Source organism: Mesoplodon mirus (assembly GCF_964341445.2).
Source record: "Mesoplodon mirus genome assembly, chromosome: 16".
Classification (NCBI taxonomy): Eukaryota; Metazoa; Chordata; class Mammalia; order Artiodactyla; family Ziphiidae; genus Mesoplodon; species Mesoplodon mirus.
In genome coordinates this window covers 15,375,812-15,397,795 of record NC_138992.1, presented here as the reverse complement: position 1 = coordinate 15,397,795, position 21,984 = coordinate 15,375,812, and the positions used below count along the sequence as shown (strand labels likewise).

At 43.6% G+C, this 21,984-nt stretch overlaps 1 protein-coding gene across 1 annotated transcript in view; it reads right to left on the bottom strand.

Annotated features, from left to right (window-relative positions):
• Positions 1–21,607, bottom strand: part of ANXA13 (annexin A13) — a gene marked incomplete at both ends in the record, with an annotated part of 54,625 nt that extends 33,018 nt beyond the window's left edge. Inside the window, 2 exons of the mRNA XM_082601586.1 lie at positions 20,077–20,193; positions 21,557–21,607. Coding sequence (XP_082457712.1) covers positions 20,077–20,193; positions 21,557–21,607 — 168 coding nt within the window. The remainder of the gene's footprint in view (positions 1–20,076; positions 20,194–21,556) is intronic.
• Positions 21,608–21,984: the final 377 nt, after the last annotated feature.

Sequence of the window (21,984 nt, the reverse complement as noted above, 5' to 3'; positions counted from 1 at the left end):
CTACGGACGAGCAATAGCAGAGTTATTAGTTTTTACCGCTCCTTGGGGAGAAAAAGTTCTGTATATATACTAGTGTTTCCCATACTTCAGTCATTGGCATAATACATGCACTGAATGTCCACAGCTATCTATGTCTACGTTATTATTATTTGCTTATTATTTTTCTTTCAATTGACCTACTTTGTATTTGCTTAAAGTTATTTTTCAAAAAGAAACTTTCTATTAGCACTGAAGTGGAAAACAGTGTTGCTTGCCTAAACAAAAGGTAAGCATAAAAATCAATGCATGGCTATTAAAAATTTAAAGATGTCAGGTTAGTTGCAGTCATGCAACGAGTAGATTTGAACACACCCTGTGTTTTCTCTTTGTCTTTGTGTTTGTCTTTCCTCACAGAGATGGTCTTTGATGACATATGTCACTTATTTTCCATCCTTCAGTGAAGGCTGGTTTAAGAGCTACTGTCTACACTCCCCGATTTCCCTGTCCCTCCTTTCATTTCTTTGGGCACCTATTGGGAATGAGCAGTAAACCACATAAAGCACAGAGGACGAGTTGCATTTATCTGCCTGGTATCCCTGTGTCCTTTGGGGGACTTCCCCTCCCCCATTTCATGTGGTCTCACAGGGGGATGTCAGTCATGAAGCTTGAGCCCCATCGTCCTGCCCTTGGGTGGACACACACCCTGTCACTCTGGCACTAGTGACTGGTTCAGGAGTGGGGATGTAATCCAAGCAGGGTCAATTAGAGTTTCCCCTGGGTTGATACATAGATATTGAGAGAGAGATGTCTCTCCCTGCTGGGTTTGCTAAGCCAACAGAGTGTGAGTCTAGGGCTGTTGGCAGCCATGCTGTCCACTACATGAAGGAAGCATGGGTTCAGAATGAAGCAAAGACCAGAAGGTTGGAAATATGGAGAGAGAGAGAGAGAGAGAGAGAGAGAGAGAGAGAGAGAGAGAGAGAGAAAGAGAGAGAGAAAGATTGAGGTTGAATAACTATGGACTGGAGGAAGGCTGGCTTCTAGGTTTTGGTTAATGGAGAATCATATAATCTTAAGAGCCAAAGGGATCTCAGGGCCCCCTATCACCCCACTGCCTTTTGGAATGTAGTCCATTGGCTCATCTTGAAGTATCTATTCCTGAAACAAGCTGGGAGAGGGACTCATATTTGTTGAGCACCCGCCATGTGCTAGACAACTTCTTCATTGACAGACCTTTCTTCATCATTCACAGGGAAGAGTAGGCATTTGTTGTCTGCTTTACAGAGGAGGAAGCCTGGATTCAGGCAGGTTAGGGAATTCGTCTGTGGTCTTGCAGGATGCAGGTTTGCACCAGCTCAATCTGCCTCCTAAAGCTCATGCTCTGGGGTCCCGTGCACCATCCTGCCTCACACTCTAATTATGACTGGGGCCTTCGTGTTCGGCAGAGCGATGGCATGTCCCCTGTTCCTTTCCCAGTCTTTTGTGGGCTGTAAGAAGGCTATCTGGTGCTTCTGAAGGCTTGTTGGGAGGACCAGAGACGTAATTTGTGGGGCTCAGTGGAAAATGAAAGTGTAGGGCTCCTTGTTCAAAAATGATTAAGAATTTCAAGATGGTGACGTCAGAGCATTAACGAAGAGCAGGGCCTTTCTGAGAGTGGGGCCCTGTGCAGCTGCACAGGCTGCACACTGACCAAGCCCACCCTGCCATTTGATCACATTCTAAAAGGGCTGGTTCTCTGGGTGTGGGAGTGTGGGAAGTAGCAATCTCAAAGAAGTAAATTGTGTCTTTGCTTTTCATCAGGAGTATTAGGTGCGACTCAGGAAGTGAGGTGGAGTTAAACCGGAGCTGCAGAAATCTCGCGACAGGCTTCATAAACTATTCTGTGTGTCATTTTAGCCTCATCGGTGCAAGAGTTTGGTGGACTTATTATCTATCCCACTTCACAACTGACAAGTTGGAACAGAGGATGGCTGTGAACTTGTGAATGGCTGTTCAGGTTATGCCCGGCCTGAGGGCAGTGGGAGCTGGGTCTTGCTGGGGATACACTTGCCGAGCTCTGTGCTGGCAGGGCTGTTTCTCCCCCAGAGGAATACTTTTTCCTCATTTGCTCAAAGGTGCTGTCAGGGCTTGCAGAAGCCATGAGGAGACTTGGTTAAGATCAGCTGGCCAGGTAACGGCTGAATCAGAGCCAGGGCTCGAACCAGGACTGTCTGACTGACAGGTAGGAAATGACATTCCCTCTCTGTTTTAGCAAGATGGTTCCATGATACAAATATCACAGAGTTATAAGAGCAGAGGAATGGGAAAAGGACCCTCCAAACATGTCCAGTTTGTTTATCCAAGGCCAAAAAATGAGTAAAAATAAATGTCTTTTAGTCCAAAATAATAGCAATGTCTGTTGGGGTGGCGTGGGGTGCAGTGGGAGAGTGTTGAACCCCATGTTAGGAATAAAGATGATATTGAGACTTAATTTTTTCCTTTTTTGCTTTACAAATAAAGCAGTGTAAAAGTCTATATCAGATGCATGACCCTCAGCAGGGCAGATTGAAGTCCCCGTCCCCTTCTAGGAATGAAAGACTCAGCCATGTTGGTTAGTTTTCCTTATCAGAAGAGAACTGCATCTTGTTCCTAGTAACAGCAGAATATTTGATGTCAGAGGGAAGGAACCATGTGATGTGATTTAAAAAGGAAAGAGAGAAAAAGAAAACAGTCTGTGTGGAAGGAATCTTCCCCTCGGCATGGCTGGGATAGTGTCTACAATGGATGCATTCATCAGCGATGGCCAGTGTTGATGCAAGGGGTGTCCTTGGCTTGTTCTGATGATCTGGGTAACGAATTAATCGGGAATATACACGGAGAGGACATTCCACCTCCATTGTTCATTGTTAGTGGGCCAGGCAGCTGACTTCGGGGCCTTGAGCCTGTTTGCCCATCAGGAGATTTTGTGTTTGAAACCTGAGGCCACTGAGCAGAACTTCCATATAAAGCAGGTCTGCGGGAATGTGAGTGAGACACAAAATGGGGGTGCAGGGGACTCCAGGATGGGGACAGAGGGTTGAGTTTGTGAGGGTTGAGGCAAATAAATGGATAGTCCACCTGCTTTCAACCACAAGGTGTAAAAGAGATGGGGCAACATTCCTTTTTTTGGTTTTGTTTGTTTTTTTTTTTTAAACAGCATTTTCATTGACACTCAGAAGACACATTAAAAAAGACATGATGTTAGAGGTTAATAAAAATGATTACAGGGCTTCCCTGGTGGCGCAGTGGTTGAGAGTCCGCCTGCCGATGCAGGAGACACGGGTTCGTGCCCCCGTCCGGGAAGATCCCACATGCCGCGGAGCAGCTGGGCCCGTGAGCCATGGCCACTGGGCCTGCGCGTCCGGAGTCTGTGCTCCGCAACGGGAGAGGCCACAACAGTGAGAGGCCCGCGTACCGCAAAAAAAAAAAAAAAAAAAAAAAAAAATGAGTACAGAGTCTGGGTTTGAGCCCACGTGGATCTAAGTTTGAATGTGGTCCTGCCCCTCAGCAGTCATGTAAAGTTGGGCCATTTAAACTCTAAGCCACCATTTCCTCATCTGTAAAATGGGGGCAGTGTCTGCCTTCTGAGATCTGAGGCTTACATGAGATAACATTTCCAGTGCCAGATATTTAGAGGAACCACAGGCATGCTGGTCCTGCCTCTGCTGCTTTGGGCCAACTCTTGGGTTTTGTCTTGTAGTGATATTTAGGGTTTTGATTCTGCATATTTTGACTTGACAGATTTGGAAGGTATACATACAGAAATATACAGACATCTTCCAAACTTGATATTGTGAGATTCTATCATCTATCTATATATCATCTATATATTTATCTATCTATCTATCCATCTATCCATCTGTTATCTATCTCGCAATGCCCCAGACCCCACGTTTATAATAGGCAGCCACAGAGGCTATAATAGTCAACTTTAAGAACATAGGTTTCTAGTCAGACTAGATTTGAATCCAGCGGTACGGCTTATTACTTCTGTGGCCTTGGGCAAGTTTGGGAACCGTTCTGTGCTGTGGTTGCCTCATGGCAAAATGCGGATAATAATATCCCCTATCTCATAGGTCTCTTGTGAGAGTTTCCATGAAGTCATTCATGCAAAACATCTAAAATGAAGCCTAGCAGAGGGCACGTGCTCAATAAATGTAAACAATATTTGTTGAAGGAAGATCAAGTAAGGACCTTTCCAGCATATTGCCTGAGGGGTTTTCACCTTGTAAATGGCACTCTGAGTATCAGTTTTTCATTCATCGCCTGCAGCTGGGATCCAGGCATGCATTTCACCCAGGGCAGTAAAATGGTTAGAAATTCAGGCTCTGTGGAGTCCAGGTGATCTGGGCTGACACCGCAACACCACATTCTGGCCAGTGTGCTAATTCGCACCCCTGGGTGTGAGGGTCCCGTTGAGATACAAGACGGGTGCAGTGCTGGCCATCTTGCTGGTGTGCCAGGCTCAAAATGAAACGAATACTCCTAACTCTACAAAGGGCACTGCCTGGTGCGTGACTACACTGGGAGCTTTTCTGTTTTTTTCTTCCTTCTAGTGCGTCTACATGTCACTTTTCTGTGTTTTCATGTTCTTGCATTTAAAACAAGGAAACAAATGAACGATTTTTTCTGGAGGGAGAATGCAGAGAAAACAAACTGAAATTTTAGGAGCTTAGGAAGCAGTGTCACCTGGGCAGAAAGAATGTTGAAAACACCCACTCCGAAATGACTCAGGGATGGGCCAGCTTCAGCACATCAACTGCCCAGGAAGAAGCGTGGCTCTGTATCTGATACCCCCAGGCAGAAGGGCCAGAGTGGAGCAACAGACACCTGCTCAAAGGCTTCTGAGCCAGTACAGTTCAAGGAAGGCTTAACTCTTATGATCGAAAGGGGGTTTCAAGAAATCTGCCTCCAACTCACAGCAAACTCTGGGGATGGAGTGTGTGAAAAAGTTAGCTGAGGGATGTGTTTGCAAACTCGTTGCTCTATACATTATATAGTAACCAAAATTTTCCAGGTGGGTCATCCAGCCTGAGTACACCCATATTTAAATACACTCCTGCTCATCAGTAGGTACGACCTGATCAGGTGACCTGATCTTCTATTTGGATAACATCAAGACTGGAAAATAAGAATATACTGTCCCACAAGAGACACGTGAATTCATTAAAAAGCAATGCACAGCAGGCAAATTAGATCATCCTCTGAACAGTTCCTCCCTTTTCCCCTGTTTCCTCTCCTCCCTTCTCTTTTTCCTTTTCCTTCTTCGCTTTTCTCCATCTCCTTTTTTTCTTTCCTCCTCTTCCTTCAGCAAACAAGTACTGAACATCTCTTGTGTGGCAAGCACTACCCCAGGTGAGGGGGGGACTCAATGTCTATGAATCGTAGTCCCTGTCCTCAGAGAAATTAACATGGAAGTAGATCAATGACAATTGCGTTATGATACGGTAAGCACTTTGGCTGCCAGTAGCTGAGAGGAGAAAGAGGAATTTTTATGGAGAAGTTGACATGTGTGCTGGTTCTTGAAAGATGAGTAGGAGTTAGGCAAGCAGAAAAAAAGGGGGAAGAGGAGGGGTGGAGGTGGGGGAAAGGATATTCCAGGGAGAGACTACAGCATGATGCTTTCTGGGTCTGTGTACACGTGTGCTTACTATGACCTGTCACAGCACCGCTGCAGAACAAACATGATTGATCTAATCGTGAGTCAGACCTACTGTGTTCAATTACGCTTTGCCTCTTGCTGGTCCTAGGACCTCGGGCAAGCTGACCCATCTCTCCGAGCCTTTGTTGTCTCATCTTCCCAGTGGATGTGCACCAGCTCATGGGTAGCGTGAAGTTCGGATGCAGTCGTGTCCGGGTTGCAGTAACACAGTGCCGGATTACAGTAAGCACACGGTGGGTGGCACGTAGGAGGTGGGGTGCTGGGTGACATAAGGATGTAAGGGTCATTTGTAAACTCTGAAATAATATCAGAATGTAATGGGAGTGGCATTTGGATTGTTTGCTCCCCAGAAGGCTTGTCTGGCTGCAGTCTCCTCAGTAAATATTTAAAAGTGGTTGCTTGGTATCCAGACTCTGAGACGGGAAGTCTCCGAGGAAATGCTGGGGAGCACAGGGCAGAGGCCTCGCTGTGCACTATCTCAAGAGCGCTACTGTTTGAGCTGACATGGAATCAGGAGGGGGGCTGGGGAGACTAGAAAGAGGGCCAGGATTAGAACTAGGCGATGGCCTGGTCTCATTAAACAGGAGCAAAAGGAAGGCCGTGCTGGGGAGAGGCTCAGACATGCCTGTATTCTCCTCAGCATTTAGCAATGACCATCCCCATGCTAGTTACTGGTACTTGAGTTAACATTGGCCGTTTGGGCTAAACTTGCCTTGTATAGAGTTGGGGATGCTGAGGTTCATTTCGGGAGAGAGACTTCTTTCTGATCACATAGGTAACCCCCCTGTTCCAAGATATCTACCCTTGAATCTGGCGTGATGCTATTTCTCTCCCTATGGTTTCTAAGTCTCTGTTTTCCCATCTGAAAGATGGTAATAATAGTATCTATCTCTTGTGGGTTGTTCTAAGGATATGGATCAAAAGTGCTTAGCAGGATGCTGGCATGTGGTGAGGGCTCAGCGTTATTTTTATTACTTCCTTCCCTCCTGACCTGATTCCTGCTGAGTGTTGAATGAGCGCCTGACATGGTGCCTTGTGTGGCAACTTTAAAATAGCTGATTACATAATTCTCTCCTAAATCAGAAATGATTTTGTACTTGTAGAGAAGTAGTAACAGGAGCTAAGAGTTTAAGAGAAATTTATGGGAGAAACACTTCAAATTGAGAATGACAGCTGAATATAACGCGCTTGCTAAGGGACAGGCGCTGGTCCAAGCAATTTATGTATAGTCACTCAGGCCTCACAACAACCCTATGAAGTAGGTATTACCTCCTATTTTGCAGATGAGGAAATCAGAGCACAGAGAGGTTAATTAATTGCCTGAGGTCACGCAGCTAGTAAGTAATAGAATTCAAACCTACACAGTCTGGATACAGAAACTCTACTATTGACTTCTCATCAAGCATTTTTTTGTTCCTGTCAGAATTATTTATTTAAAAAATTTTAACGATAGAAAGCTCATTTCAACTATTAGAATGCTGTTTTTTTAGTAGAAACACCAGTCGAGACCTGTGACTTGTCTGCTGACCAGGGAAGCTGAGGACCACTTGCATGACCATGGGATCAATAAATGTTCTTGATGATGAGAAAATAGGAAGTGAAATGAAAAATGAAGGCCAGTTATCACTATTTGCAAGGCAAAAGGGACAGCCTCTCTCAGGGCAAAGTGTGTGTGCAGAAGAGGCGTTATTGTCAAACTCTGCTCCCAGTATTCCTTCTGAGTCAAATAGAATCATATTTTCTGCTTCTTTTCTGTAAACTGGGACTAATACCTGCTGTACCCAGCAGAATCTCAGGAAGATATTAAGACAATGTGATTCACTGCAGCATCATTCACAATAGCCAAGATATGGAAACAACATATGTGTCTGTCAATGGATGAATATATAAAGAGGATGTGGTAGAAAGAAAGAAAAAAAGAAAGGAAGGAAGGAAGGAAGGAAGGGAGAAAAGGAATATTATATATAAAGGAATATTACTCAGCCACGAGAAAGAAGGAAATCCTGTTATTTGTGACAACGTGGATGGACCTTGAGGACATTCTGCTAGGTGAAATAAGTCAGAGAAAGACAAATACTGTATGATATCACTTATATGTGGAATCTAAAAAAGCTGAACTCATAGAGACAGAGACTAGGATGGTGGTTCCCAGGGACTGGGGGAAAGGGGGAGAGGTTGGCCAGAGGGTGCGAACTTGCAGTTATAAGATGAATACTTTCTGGTGATCTAATGTACGGCATAGTGATGATAGTTAAATAATACAGAAACTATATATATATAAACGGTATTATATATATATATATATATATATAATATATATAAATGGTATTATATACAAATATATATAATATATATATATATATAAACGGTAAATAAACGGTATTATATGCTTGAAAGTTGCTAAGAAAGCACCTTAAATGTTCTCACCACAAAAAAGAAATGGTAACTAAGTGCCATGGTGCAGGTGTTAGCTAATGCTATGCTGGTAATCATTTTGCAATATATAAGTGTATCAAATCGACACATTGTACACCTTAAACTTACGTAATGTTATACGTCGATCGTATTTCAATAAAGCAGGGGAAAAAAAGACAACGAGAGTACTGGGCAGAGAGATCTCATAATGGTGATCAGAGCTGGCCAGGGAGGGATTGGCTTTTCTGAACTTCTCCAGCAGGCTCTCAGGACTCTTCCTCCTTATCTCCCCATCTCATCCCAAATCTTCCAGTTCCCCCTTTCCTAAAGCATCTTGCCCTTAGCTCACAGGGATCATCGTTCGGGGACCATGGTGTGCCAGGGAGTTGCATTTTAGTGGAGGCATTTTGAAGACTGAAAAGGCATGAGGCCAGCAGGATGGCCAGTTTCTGATGTTTGCTCCTTTTGGGTGACTGCTTTCCAACCTAATAAACTGTCCAACATTTTCACAGGTAAAAGGTCACTTCTCGGGCTTCCCTGGTGGCGCAGTGGTTGAGAGTCCGCCTGCCGATGCAGGGGACACGGGTTCGCGCCCCAGTCCGGGAGGATCCCACATGCCGCAGAGCGGCTGGGCCCGTGAGCCATGGCCGCTGGGCCTGCGTGTCCGGAGCCTGTGCTCTGAAACGGGAGAGGCCACAACAGTGAGAGGCCCGCGTACCGCAAAAAAAAAAAAAAAAAAAAAAAGGGTCACTTCTCCCTACCTGACAGAATCTATGCAAAATGACTGCCGGTTTGTCTTATTAGCAAGAGGCCTATCAGTGTGAGGAAGGGGAGGCAGAGGACAGATGCTTTGATGGATTCCTCACTGTGCTACCTGAGTCCTCAGAGGGCCAAAGAAGCTTGGGGACTGACAACACGGAGCCTCGTGCCCGTCCATTTTTTAAACACCTGGTTGCCCACCATTGATTCTAGGGGCAACAGTGGAGAATGGATCTACCTAAGGAAATTTGCTGAAGCCTCATCTCCTCTCTGAAACTGTTCCTGCCCCTCTTGGAGAGAGTCGAGGATTTTCTGCCAGTGGTGGGCTGGCACTAAGGTGAACAGCTGTCTGACTGCCGAAGGTTGGGGATTTCCCCGGAAATCCTGGATTTTCAGTGCTAACACTGGGCCCATTCCAGGGAAACCGGGCTAGTTGGTCACCCTGGCTGGGACTGACTTTGCAAGTTTGCCACAGCCAATTGTGAGCATACACAAATGCCCGAGTCACATCCTGGGCCTATTAGATCAGAATCATTAAGATATAGGTATATACTAGGTATAGGAATTTTTAAAACTCTCCAGATAATTCTAACGTGCAACCAAGGTTGAGAACCATTGGTCTGATAAAAATTAGGAACTTTCCCATTGACATCCCAGTGAATGAGAAAGACAACTTAAAAAATATATACACTGAGGGCTGTACAAGTAAGAAATCCTAGACTTTATCCAAGGAGCAAAAGATAAAGGGAAGAGGTTTATCATAGATTCTTAGGGTAGAAATTCAACCAAGCATTTTTCAAAGTGAGTGACATGGAACACTGAAGGTATTAAAGCCCATTAGATTCCAACTGAGAAAGGAGTTCCTTTTAATGGATAAAGAAGATGTGGCACATATATACAATGGAATGTTAGCCATGAAAAGAAACGAAATTGAGTTATTTGTAGTGAGGTGGATGGACCTAGAGTCTGTCATACCAGCGTGAAGTAAGTCAGAAAGAGAAAAACAAATACCGTATGCTAACACATATATATGGAATCTAAAAAAAAAAAAAAAAAAGATGGTTCTGAAGAACCTAGGGGCAGAACAGGAATAAAGATGCAGATGTAGAGAATAGACTTGAGGACACGGGGAGGGGGAAGGGTAAGCTGGGACGAAGTGAGAGAGAGGCATGGACATATATACACTACCAAACGTAAAATAGATAGTTATCGGGAAGCAGCCACATAGCACAGGGAGATCAGCTCGGTGCTTTGTGACCACCTAGAGGGGTGGGATAGGGAGGGTGGGAGGGAGAGGCAAGAGGGAGGGGATATGGGGATATATATATATATATGTATAGCTGATTCACTCTGTTATAAAGCAGAAACTAACACACCATTGTAAAGCAATTATACTCCAATAAAGATGTTAAAAAAATAAAATAAAATAAAATTCTCTCTAGAATCTTCTGAGTAGTTAGTCTTTGCCAGGTAATAGTATGTCTTTCATACTCCTCCAATCTAGGGGTTGATAAACTGTAGGCTGGGGCCAAATCCAGCCCATCACCTGTTTTTGTAAGTAAAGTTTTATTGGAACATAGCCAACCCACTCATATACATTTGGTCAGTGGTTGCTTCCACACTACAGTGGCAGAATTGAGTAGCTGCAACAAAGGTTGTATGGTCCAGAAAGCCTCAAATAGTTACTTGGCAAACACCTTCTCTATTTCATGCAAAAGGTCTTTTTTTTTTTTTTTTTTTTTTTTGCGGTACGCGGGCCTCTCACTGTTGTGGCCTCTCCCGTTGTGGAGCACAGGTTCCGGACGCGCAGGCCCAACGGCCATGGCTCACGGGCCCAGCCGCTCCGAGGCATGTGGGGTCCTCCCGGACCGGGGCATGAACCCGTGTCCCCTGCATCGGCAGGTGGACTCTCAACCACTGCGCCACCAGGGAAGCCCGCAAAAGGTCTTTTTATCAGAAAACAGGTGACAGGATCTGAGCCTTTGGCTGGCAATAGTATTTAGTTCGAATGTAATACACTCACTTTCTGTATTAACATCAACTGATATTGGTTTTCCATTTATGGTACTAATACAAAGTTTCTTTTTAAGATAAATTTGTGTCAAAAAGATGAGTGGATTTAAAGAAAATAGTTACTAGAATTATTAGTACAACATGTGGCACATGTATCTGGCAACGTTCAAGAGGTCACACTTATGTCTGAAGTCTGGGAAACATTATTCAATGTATCCAATTCCCTCATTTTACAGATAAACTGAGGCTTGGTGGTTAAGTCATCTGCCCAGGGTCACTTACTTGCTTATGGTAAAAACTGGACTCCTCTCTCTCCGGACAATGTTCTTTCACCTCTAACTGGTCCCTCATTTGTACTTTGAAACCAGTTAGCACGAATGCAAAGCATTGCACTGTTTAAAGTCAATGAACTGAATTCAGCCGGAAAATATCCTGGTGACGTTTCCACAGATACGTTTAGTAGACACTGATGGGCAATTTGAAACACAATAGAGGGGTCATTCACATCTTTAAACATGAATCTTGGGTAATTAGTGGCATATTGTTTAATTAAGTTGATTGCTTCTTGGGTGTGGTTTCCTTGAAACAATAAATTTGATTAAAAGTCTTGTTTTTTTTTGGTTTTAAATCAAAATCTACGTAAGTGCTTGTCAGAGCAAAAAGTTAATGGTCACCGTGGTCTCACTGATAACAAAGCTGATTCCGCCGTTCTTAGATCCTATTCTCACTTGGCTCAGTTTTTGAAGTCTGCTAGCCAAGGGTGTAGACAAGATAGCTAGGAAAGTGTGTTAGGAAACCTTTGAAGGGTGATGAGAACACAGGGAGCGCTTCGCTGCTGTTTATTCACCCTTTCAGAGATGCAGTTATAAAGTGACAGGTATGACTATTAGTAGTTTGGCCATCATTCTAACTGGGTACAAATATTTGCATCATTCGTCAAATAAGGCTGAAAATAGAAAAAACATCCCCTTGGATCAGATCTCAATATGATATATCCTTACATATGCTGTGTGTTCTGAAAACTAAGTGAAACTTTTTAGATTAAAAAAGTGATTGTTCTCCTAAACTTGGGGTTATTTTTATGTTGGCATTTTAAGAACACCTTTTAATGAAGATTGGTATAGTTAGGTCATTTTCCAGAAAGACAAGCTTCCTTAGGCTATGCTGTCTGGGTTATACATGTCAATGTGATATTTACCATCAAAGGTGACTATGGGGTTGAGACCTGACCTTAAGGACATGTGAACTTAAGACTCTTCAAGGTGGTGGGTACCACTGTTTCCAACGTTACTGGCAGTACACTCAGAAACGCAAACAATGTGATGGGCCTACCACGCCCTGAGCTCTGGTAGAGGAAGATTTATTGGGGCAGCCCTTTTGGGGGCTACACCCAGAGAAGAGGTGAGCAAATGGACTCCTGATTATTTCACTCATGATTATGTCTTTCCAGATGAGCACTGTTCATCTAGGCAGGAAAACCAGTAGCTTAGCAGCCTTGTTACTGGGCATTTCTGCAGGGAGGCCCTTTGCATTCTCGCCATCAGAACTTAACTTATGAGCTAACAGCCTTTTGGGGGAAAACCACCACCTCTCAGCTGCCATTGTCATCACAGGAGTGGCAGCCCCAGTTGGCTCATTCTTGGGGGCCCTTCAGTACTGTGTTGGTCTGGACCACTCAGAGTTTCTTCTAGAGGCAGAATAACATGCATTGTCTTGAAACCAGATTTTGTGTCCTGGGGAAAATGTCTGCTTTGAGGTTGTCCACTGATGGTTTGGGGCGTTAGAGACCTCTGAAGAGGGTTACACCTCTAGATATCCAATGACTGCTGTACCGCCTCAACAAAAGTTGAGGGAAAGGTGGTGATGGGGAGGTGACGACTGTTTCTCAACTGTGAAAGGAACCATGTCTTCAAGAGTTATGAAAAATGAAGCACTTTTTTCTCATTGGAAAAGAATTATCCATTTCCTTCTTCTATTGCCAAAGCCTGTTTTTTTTTTTTTCTTTTCTTTTCTTTTCTTTTTTGCCAATTCAGTGAGGGTATGAACTTGGGATTCATCGCTTACAGGAAAAAAGGAAGCTAGTGTACTCTGGCATCCTCCAGAGTCAATGATAACTGGGCAGATGGAATTGAAAAGTGAAAATATTGGGGGCTGAGCTGAGCCGTTACAGCATGGAATAGTGCTGTGTAGTAGGGCATAACCAACAGTATGTGAACAAGTTCAGATTTGCTGAAAAGGAAACAAGGTGAAAGAGCTAAATTTGCTTTGAGCAAGTTTTTGTCTCCTCCAGAATCAAAACAATGAATGTTATTCTTCCCCCTGGTAAGAGAGTTGCAATATGCATTGGATCCAAACTTATTAATTATTTCTTTAAAATTCTTCTTAGCATTTTTATCTTCCTTTTCATTCCCACCACAATCCAAACCTCCATCACTGAAAGGGTGAATTATTTTACTGCCTTCCCATCTGATCTTCAAATCTTCATTCCCTTTCTATTTCAGTCCATCCAATAGTAGTCACAGTCGTTGAAGTAGTAGTAGTAATATTAATAAAAACAATAGTTATAAGAAAGCAAGACTGATAAAGCAATGTTGCCCATCCCTAACGATAGGTAAGGTCAACTTTGGCCACAGTGATATTCAAAGACGTAGGCACATACCTCAGCCAATCAGAATTTTCCCTGGCATTGTATGTATAGAAGCTTAGAGAAAACTCTTTTCCTTGGGGTAGTTAATCAGGAGTTATGTGAGGCCATGGAACTCTCTTTGGTGCCTGAACTATCTGTGGCCAGGCCTCCCTTTCATCAACTCCTTTTGCCTCCCCCATCATTGAAAAGAAAAAGTTCATTTTCAATAGGAGAAAATAAGGCTAGGACATGGAAAGAAAAAGAGTGTGTGTGAGAGAGAGAAAGAGAATGAAAGAACACTAGCTGACAAGTTGATTTCCCCAGCCCTGGAGAGGAATCAGGATCCATCACTATCCTCTTCACCTTTGCCAGTGATTGGTCTAGGATGGGCTTTTGACCGATTCTGGCCAATGAGATAGAAAGGGATGTCTGCCTGGGCGTTCCCAAAAGATTTTCCTCACTGATAGGGGACTGGTACAGGAGGAGAAAGACATTTTTTTTCTCCATCCCCTTCCTTCCTTCTTGTGACCCTATCATGTGAGATTACTAACTTGAATGCACACATGGCCATTGTCTTGCATCCAGGAGGGGAGATGTTGCCAGTACCTCAAGGGGGGCAGAATGGAAAGGCAGACGTAGCCTGAGTCCTTAACGACGTGACTGAACTGCTGAACCAGCCCTAGAGTCCCCTCCTTCCAGACTTCCTGTTAGGGTTAATCATCAAAGCGCTTTGTTATTTAAGCCACTGTGAGTCCCATAGTCTGTGAACAAATACATACTAACTTAAAGACAAAACAAACAGACAAAAAACCAGAATTTATACACACAAATTCCCTCAGTCCCAGACTTCTCTCTTGAGTTCCAGATCCAGCTACCTGCTAGGCATTAAACCCAGGTGGAACACAGAAATCTCAGACTCAACAGATCCCCAAACCAAACTCATCCTCTCACCTTGCAAACTTTGCCTCATCCCCCGGGTGCATCGCCATCATCCACTTGCGTGCACAAGCCAGTTACCTTGGAGTCCCGCTGTAGTCTTTCTTGTCCCTCACCTCCCACATCCTGTCAGTCATCAAGTTATGTCGATTTGACCCTCCAATCTATCCTCATCTCTCCAATCCCATCGTCACTGTTTTAGTTGGGGGCAGGGGTTCATCATCTTTCTCGACTTTCAAGTGCTTTACTTGCCTTTGGTCATGTTTCTCTCCAGACCTTTCTCCACCAGCTTCCAGCATAGTCCATCCAAAGGGCAGTGCTTCCCTTGTCATTCCCTTGTCTGAGATCGATTAGGGCTTCTCTACTGCCTGAGGTAGTGGTTCTCAAAGCGTGGTGCCTAGACCGGCAGCATCAGCATCACCAGGGAACTTGCCAGAAATACAGATTCTCAGGCCCCACCATAGAGTGTCTACTGAATCAGACGCTCTGCTGATGGGGCCCAGCTCTCTGTTTAAACAAGCCTTCCAAAGGAATCTGTTGGGCAAAGTTTAAAAACCACTACTAGCTTAAGGCAATAAAGCGCAATTTCCTTGGTGTAATGGGTTGAATAATGTCCCCCCAATTCATGTCTACTCAGAACCTCAGAATGTGACCTTATTTGGAAATAGAGCCTTTGCAGATGTAATTAGTTAAGGATCTCAAGATGAGCTCAGGACTTCCCTGGTGGCACAGTGGTTAAGAATCCACGTGCCAATGAAGAGGTCACGGGTTCGAGCCCTGGTCCAGGAAGATCTCACATGCCGCAGAGCAACTAAGCCCATGCACCACAACTACTGAGCCTCCGAGCCACAACTATTGAGCCCACGTGCCACAACTACTGAAGCCCGCGTGCCTAGAGCCTGTGCTCTGCAACAAGAGAAGCCACTGCAATGAGAAGCCCATGCACTGCAACGAAGAGTAGCCCCCGCTAGAGGCAACTAGAGAGAGCCCACGCACAGCAACAAAGACCCAACGCAGCCAAAGATAAATAAATAAATAAGGAAGAAACACCAAACCTCTGTAGGTGGTTTAAAGAAAAAGAAATATGAGCTCATTCTGGACTTAGGGAGGGTCCTAATTCCAATGACTGGTGTCCTTAGAAGAAGAGGAGAAAGCATAGAGACACAGAGGGAAGAAGGCCCTGTGAAGATGGAGGCAGAAATTAGGGTTATCCTGCCCGGAGCCAAGGAGTGCAGTGCCCCAGGGCCACCAGAGTCTGAAAGAGGCAAGAAAGCATTCTTCCCTAGAGCCTTCGGAGGGAGTGTGGCCTTGCTAACATGCTGATTTCCAAGTCCCTAGACTCTAGAACTTTGAGAGACTAAATTTCCATTGTTTGAAGCCCCCCAATTTGTGGTAGTTTGCACAGCAGCCCTAGGAAACCAATACACATTGCATGGCATGCAAGGGACGTCGGGTCTCAACCCTGTGCTCCTGTCTAGTCTTGTCTCCTGTCTCTGTCCCTGCTCATTGATCTTTCTATCAAAAATATGTATGGAACGCCTGTTATGTGTCAAGCCCCAGAGCTACGGCAGTGAGTAAGACACAGCGTCTGCCCTCAGAAGCTCACAGCCTGCGGGACAGGGTAGCAGCTGCCCAGGCAATTGCTGTAGGATGTGCTGAGTGCTTTGGCAGGGCTAGAGCTCAACTCACCAGCAGCACCAGCCTTCCTGGACCTCTCTGTGCTCCTGCATTACAAGGAATGCCTTTCTCCACTCTAGAAACCCTATTCTACTCTCACTTCTCCCACAGGGCATCATTCCCTCCTCTGTCCAACTTTTGAACCTTGTTACGATGGACACGTTTCTGTGAGTGTGTCCACCACACGTCATTATAATTATTTATTTGTGTGCCTCCTGACCGGACTGTGAGCTATGTTGAGGGCATGGACTGTGGTCGTTTATCTTATTCCTCTTTTTATCTCCAGAGCCTCAAACAGTACCTGGATTCTGGTAGTTTCTCTAAAAGAATATGTCGAGCTGGCTGAGAGGATGGAGAGTGGCCCCCTGCCTTTCTGCCGCCAGCTCACTGTGCAGCTCTAAGATGGGAGGCAGGAGAGTGTGCGGCCTGGTCTGGGGTGGAGGAAGGAGCAGAAAGGGGTAGTTCTCTGGGTTGCATTTGGTGTAAGAAGCCCAGGAGGAGGGCATGGGGCTAAGAAGGCTTGAAATGCCATGGTCAGGGCGTGTGGGCAGGCTGAGGGGTGGGGATGGTTTATGCTCAGAGCAAGGGCACAGCTCTAGTGAGGCCCATGAGAGGCTTTTGCTTCAACACTGGTTCTCAAACACTAACGAACATCAGAATCTCCTGGAGGGCTTTTTCAGCAGCAATTGCTGGGCACTTCCCCCAGAGTTTCTGATTCAGTAGGTCTGGGGGTGGGGAGCTGATCATTTGCATTCCTAACAAAAGCCTAGGCGATACTAATGATGCTGGCCTGGGGGCCATATCTGGGACTATTGCACTGAGGAATACCTGATAGTAGACCCATGCTTCTACATTAGGACCACAGCTTTCAGAACTGCGCACAGTCTAGCAAGCACTTGAAAAATGTCTGTTATTATCATCATCTTCATCTTTTCAAAAGGCCCCTTTAAACCCACAGGGATGCCCATCATTGCTGGGCCTTTGGATTCATGTTGCCGAGCTGTAGAGCAGAGTTGCCCAGGTGTGCTGGGATACGCTGGAATCCATCCCCTGCACGAAGTGACCCTGGGTTCCTATAACTTTAGAGTTCTTGGGTCAAGTGTTCAGTTTGCATGTTCTTCCTTCTGTCAGTGGTTTTGTCCTTGCCAGCCTTTCCCCCCCACCTCTTTAAAAGGACTGCTTTTAATCTATTATAGCCAAGAAATCTCCACAGCCCAGATTGTGTAATTGTGCCAAAAATGTAGCTAGACTTTAAGTGGGTGAGTTGTCATTAAATAGAGAAGATATGAGGGGTGGGATAGGGAGGGTGGGAGGGAGGGAGACGCCAGAGGAAAGAGATATGGGGATATAAGTATATGTATAACTGAGTCACTTTGTTATAAAGCAGAAACTAACACACCATTGTAAAGCAATTATACTCCAATAAAGATGTAAAAAAAAAAATAGAGAAGGTATGCTTTAGTGCATGTCATGTTTTCACATCAGAGACCATTTTTGTTTCCTCTTATGGATAGTGGTAATTGAAGGACTAACTTTCTGGGACAAAAGGTTTCCTGATAGGAGACATATTACTGCACGGTCTAGGCTGGTTTCTGCTTGGGGTTCACTGCGATTCTTTGAGTTTGAGGATCACAGTTGAATGTACACTCTTGGTTGAAGCCGTGCTTACTTTTGTCTCAAATTCCCAAACACATTCTCACCTGTCTCTAGAGCCTCCCTTCTCTTCTCAGGAATCTGGACCTGGTCCCCACCTGTCATATAGCTCCCAGGTGTTCCCGATCCACCTTCATCTGAGCTGGCTGGTTTGGAACCCCTGCTACAAGTCCCAAACTAGTCTCCATTTCAGACAATATCTGTGTTGGCTAAATATTAGCACAAGTGAGTCATAAACGTGACACGTTGACAAACACTGTGGCAGATCGCTGAGCTGATGTTCTAACATTTACAAGTTTGTTTTCATTTACCAACACTCAGAATGACACTTCGTTCATCAGCGGTGTGCTGAGCTAGTCTTGTCAGGATCGTGGTGTGCAGTTCACTGTTTCTCAAACTCTGTGCTCATTAGCATCACCTGGGGAGCATTTAGAAATCCCAACACCCGGGCCAACCACCAGACTAATTAATTCAGACTCTCTGGGGGTGGGACTCGGGCATCCGTGATTTTTAGAACTCCCCAGGTGACTCCAACACCCAGCTAAGTTTAAGAACTTGTTCCCCAGTCCATTGCTTCTCAGACTTTAACGTGCATGGGAATCACTTGAGGATCTCGTTAAAACGTAGATTCTGATTCAGTAGGTCTGAGTGGGCCTGAGATTCTGCATTTCTAAAAGCACCCAGGCCATGTGGATGTTGCTGCTAGCCCAGGGTCCATACTATGAGTAACAAGGCAGCAGTCCTTTCTAGCGCCTGTTCATTAGTCTGGAAAAAAATGTCCAGAAATCAACAGTCCTCTTGAGTTTGTGATTATTTCCACATTTACCCATGGCACCCCTAGATCTTGCTCCCTGTCTATGACTTTGCCACCTATAGCCACACTCTTATGGCAAAGTCATCTCACTCTTTGTGTCAATATTCTATTTTCCTCTAGATGGTGATTCTCTTGAAAACAATTCACACAGTAGAATAGAAGAGTCATCTGGCTGAACCTAAGCTTTTTCCTGTAGATCTATTTTTCTGTCTCTGCACAGAGCTCACTGAGCACAGGGACATGGCCTCCAGGCTGAGCAAGCTCTGAACACTGTGTTTCAGCAAATGATAATATCCAAATATCCGTTATTACTGCTCCAAATAGGTTAGGCACAAACACCATGTCTTGAGTTCAAAAAATGATGGCAAAAGGATTGGAGGAAAACACAAAGCGAAAAAAAAGTAATTTTTAAGTTTTCAGAATTGGCTAGGATTCCATATCAGAGTACCTTGGAAAATGTAACTTCCTGGCCAACATTCTATTGGCTTTAGAGCAATATTTGTCAAACAGTTATCTGCGGACTCTGGTTTGTGGACATATTTTTGGGAATTCAACCTTCCTAATAGACTTTTTATATAGTGTCTTTAGTGCTGATAATAACTAATATATAAAAACAAATATAAAGCATACTGGATCATCAGGATGATCAGGGGCTAGCACATGATTTCAATGCCTGCATTTGTGTTTCTATGTAAAAAGCATGCCAAATAGCCATACTTTAATTGTTACAAACTCATGGTAAAAGAACAGAGAACAGAGGGGGGTTTAATATAAAAAGCCTGCATTTTAGCCAAGAGAAGGCCCAATTGTTTTACAGGGAGTCTTACAAACAAAAGTTTCTCAGTAGTTTGGATAGAGAAACGTGACAGGAGAACTAAGAAGTCACACACTGCATCATATTTTAGACATGCCACAACTCAGAAAAACCACATTATAGCAATCTGCGCCATTTTTACATTTAATCTCAGCAAAATAACATTATCTATTACACTAAATCAATAACATACTTTTGCACATCATGGACTTGAATTTTACTAGCATTTAGTTTGCAAATTTGTTTTGGTGTGTAGTTGCTTTAAAATTATAAGCGTCGTAGTTTTAAGTTTGTACCTCTTCAAGTCATTGTCTAATGCAGTAATTTGTCCTTTAAAAAGGTTTCGCATTTACTCATCTAGAAACACAGTCTTAGAACATATTCATTCTTTATGCACGTTAAATTCCACTAATATTTTCTACAACGTCACAGGGGCATAGTGTAGGATCATGTACTCTGTTCCAGGACACCATTAAGCGGACACTGTTGGGAAGAGAAGCTGAGTTCCTAAATTACATTTTTACCTTAGCTGCAAATATTATAACAAACATTTTCTAGGGAAAAATTTCCCTGCTTGGAAGTAATGCCTGATGGTGACATTTTCAGACCAGAGGATTGTGGACGGTCCAGTATAACAAGTCACTGGTGAGTAATATGGGCCCATGAGAAAGCCTGGTCATACCTATGATTTGGAGGGAAAATAAACTGCTTACAGGATGATGGAACTCTGGCTCTCCACTCCCTGATGGGTGGCTGAGAGGCTGCACGGCTGCCGAGGGTTGGGCCTGCCCAACCTGTTGACTGCCTTCTGACAAGGAGTAAGATTGACTCTGGAGATTCAAAAAAGAAATACATAAAATGCTAGACCACTCACACAAGCCAGCTGCCGCTTTCAAGGGGTGACTTTCAGAGGGTGAAAACATCCTCTTAAGCTGCTAAACCAGGAGCCAATGATTTCTCCTGAGGTCCTCTGCATGGTTCACAAGTATTTTATTTTATTTATTAAAAAAATTTTTTTTTCTTTTGTCTGCGCTGCACGGCTTGTGGGATCTTAGTTCCCTGACCAGGGATCAAACCCATGACCCCAGCACTGGAAGCTTGGAGTCCAAACCACTGGACCACCAGGGAGCCCAGGCAGGATCAGAAGTATTTTATTTTATTATTTAAAAATTTTTTTCCAGGTTCAAAAGTATTTTAAAAGTAGGTTTCAGTTTCTCTGAAAGATAATCTAAATGGAAGCTTCGTAACCTTGGCTAGTATGAAAATGCTACTTACAGATGATTTTAAAAATAATGCCTCTTTGAAGAAAACGCTTGTAGATTTGCCACCATCTGAGCACAAGTTTGATTTAGAGCAAAGGAGAAAATCTTATTAACAGAGTTCTAGTTTACAGAAGAGTTTGGAGTTTTATTCTCTTCGCTCCTAGTGTACACACAATAAATCCATCTTCCTGTGGGAAGCCACATTAGGTGCAGCAAAACCTTATTAAAATTCTTATTGCCATAGCTTTAAGTATACCTTTTTCACTGTAAAAAAAAAAAAAAAAAATCAAGATTTAACTCTGACCTGCCTTGTGCATAGTTAGCTCCAAATGGTAGTATTTTTGTCAGTTTTTAGCCATTAATAGTTTATAGACATGCTATTCACATGAGCCTAGACATTTTAGAAGAAAAGTAAAATATTAAATCCATTCCGTGAATATTTGCAAATATCTGGTCATTTGGTGCTGTTTAGAAAAAATACTGGGATATTTTCGCCTTTCAATCCAAGTTGTATAGGTTTGTGAGAGTACTTGTATCTTTACCTACTGATATTTGCAACATGAGCCTGTATTCCCAAAACACCGATGGGCACAGTCTATGAAACTTTGTGCAGCTTTGCTGCAAACTAACATCTTTAGTCATATATTCCTTAAATACTATTTTAACTACTTGCTCTCTGCAAGGCACTGTTTACCACCTTGTTTTAAATACTTCTCTTTCACGCCTCCAAAGAGATTTCTGACTAATGGAGAAAAAAATATATTCCAAATGCATTTTGAAAGCATGGTTTGCTGTTGTGAAAACGAACAATTAGGAGTGATCACAATGATAAAGTATAAAAGTATCAATCATGATTTCATAGTTTAAATTTCTCCACATGCTAACCAAAATTTAGAACTTGGTTTGATTCCCGAAAGCAATAAATACTTACACTGCGATTGCCCATTTTCTTTTTTTCAGAGATAGTTGTTCTGTATTTCATTAAGAGGTCAGCTCTCCTACCGGCCAAGTTTATAATGGCTTTCCCAGGGCATAATATATCTTGAGTTTAATAAGTAACCGTTGGCATTGCATTTGAACACATTGCTGGGGATGGGTAGGGAGTGGCAGTAGCTACAAATGATCTTAACCTGCCCATGCTGCCTTGGTTGGCCATCTTTTAAAACTAAAATATTTATTAATAAATCGAGTGTTGGCTTTTCAAGTTGAATATCTTATTCACAACTAAAGGGCTAAACCTTTCTCACTCCTGGATTATTGAAAGAGTTACTCTTTTTTATTTTAGGTGTTCATTTAACATTTTATACCTTTAGGAGCTTCCCTGGTGGTCCAGTGGTTAAGACTCCGTACTCCCAAAGC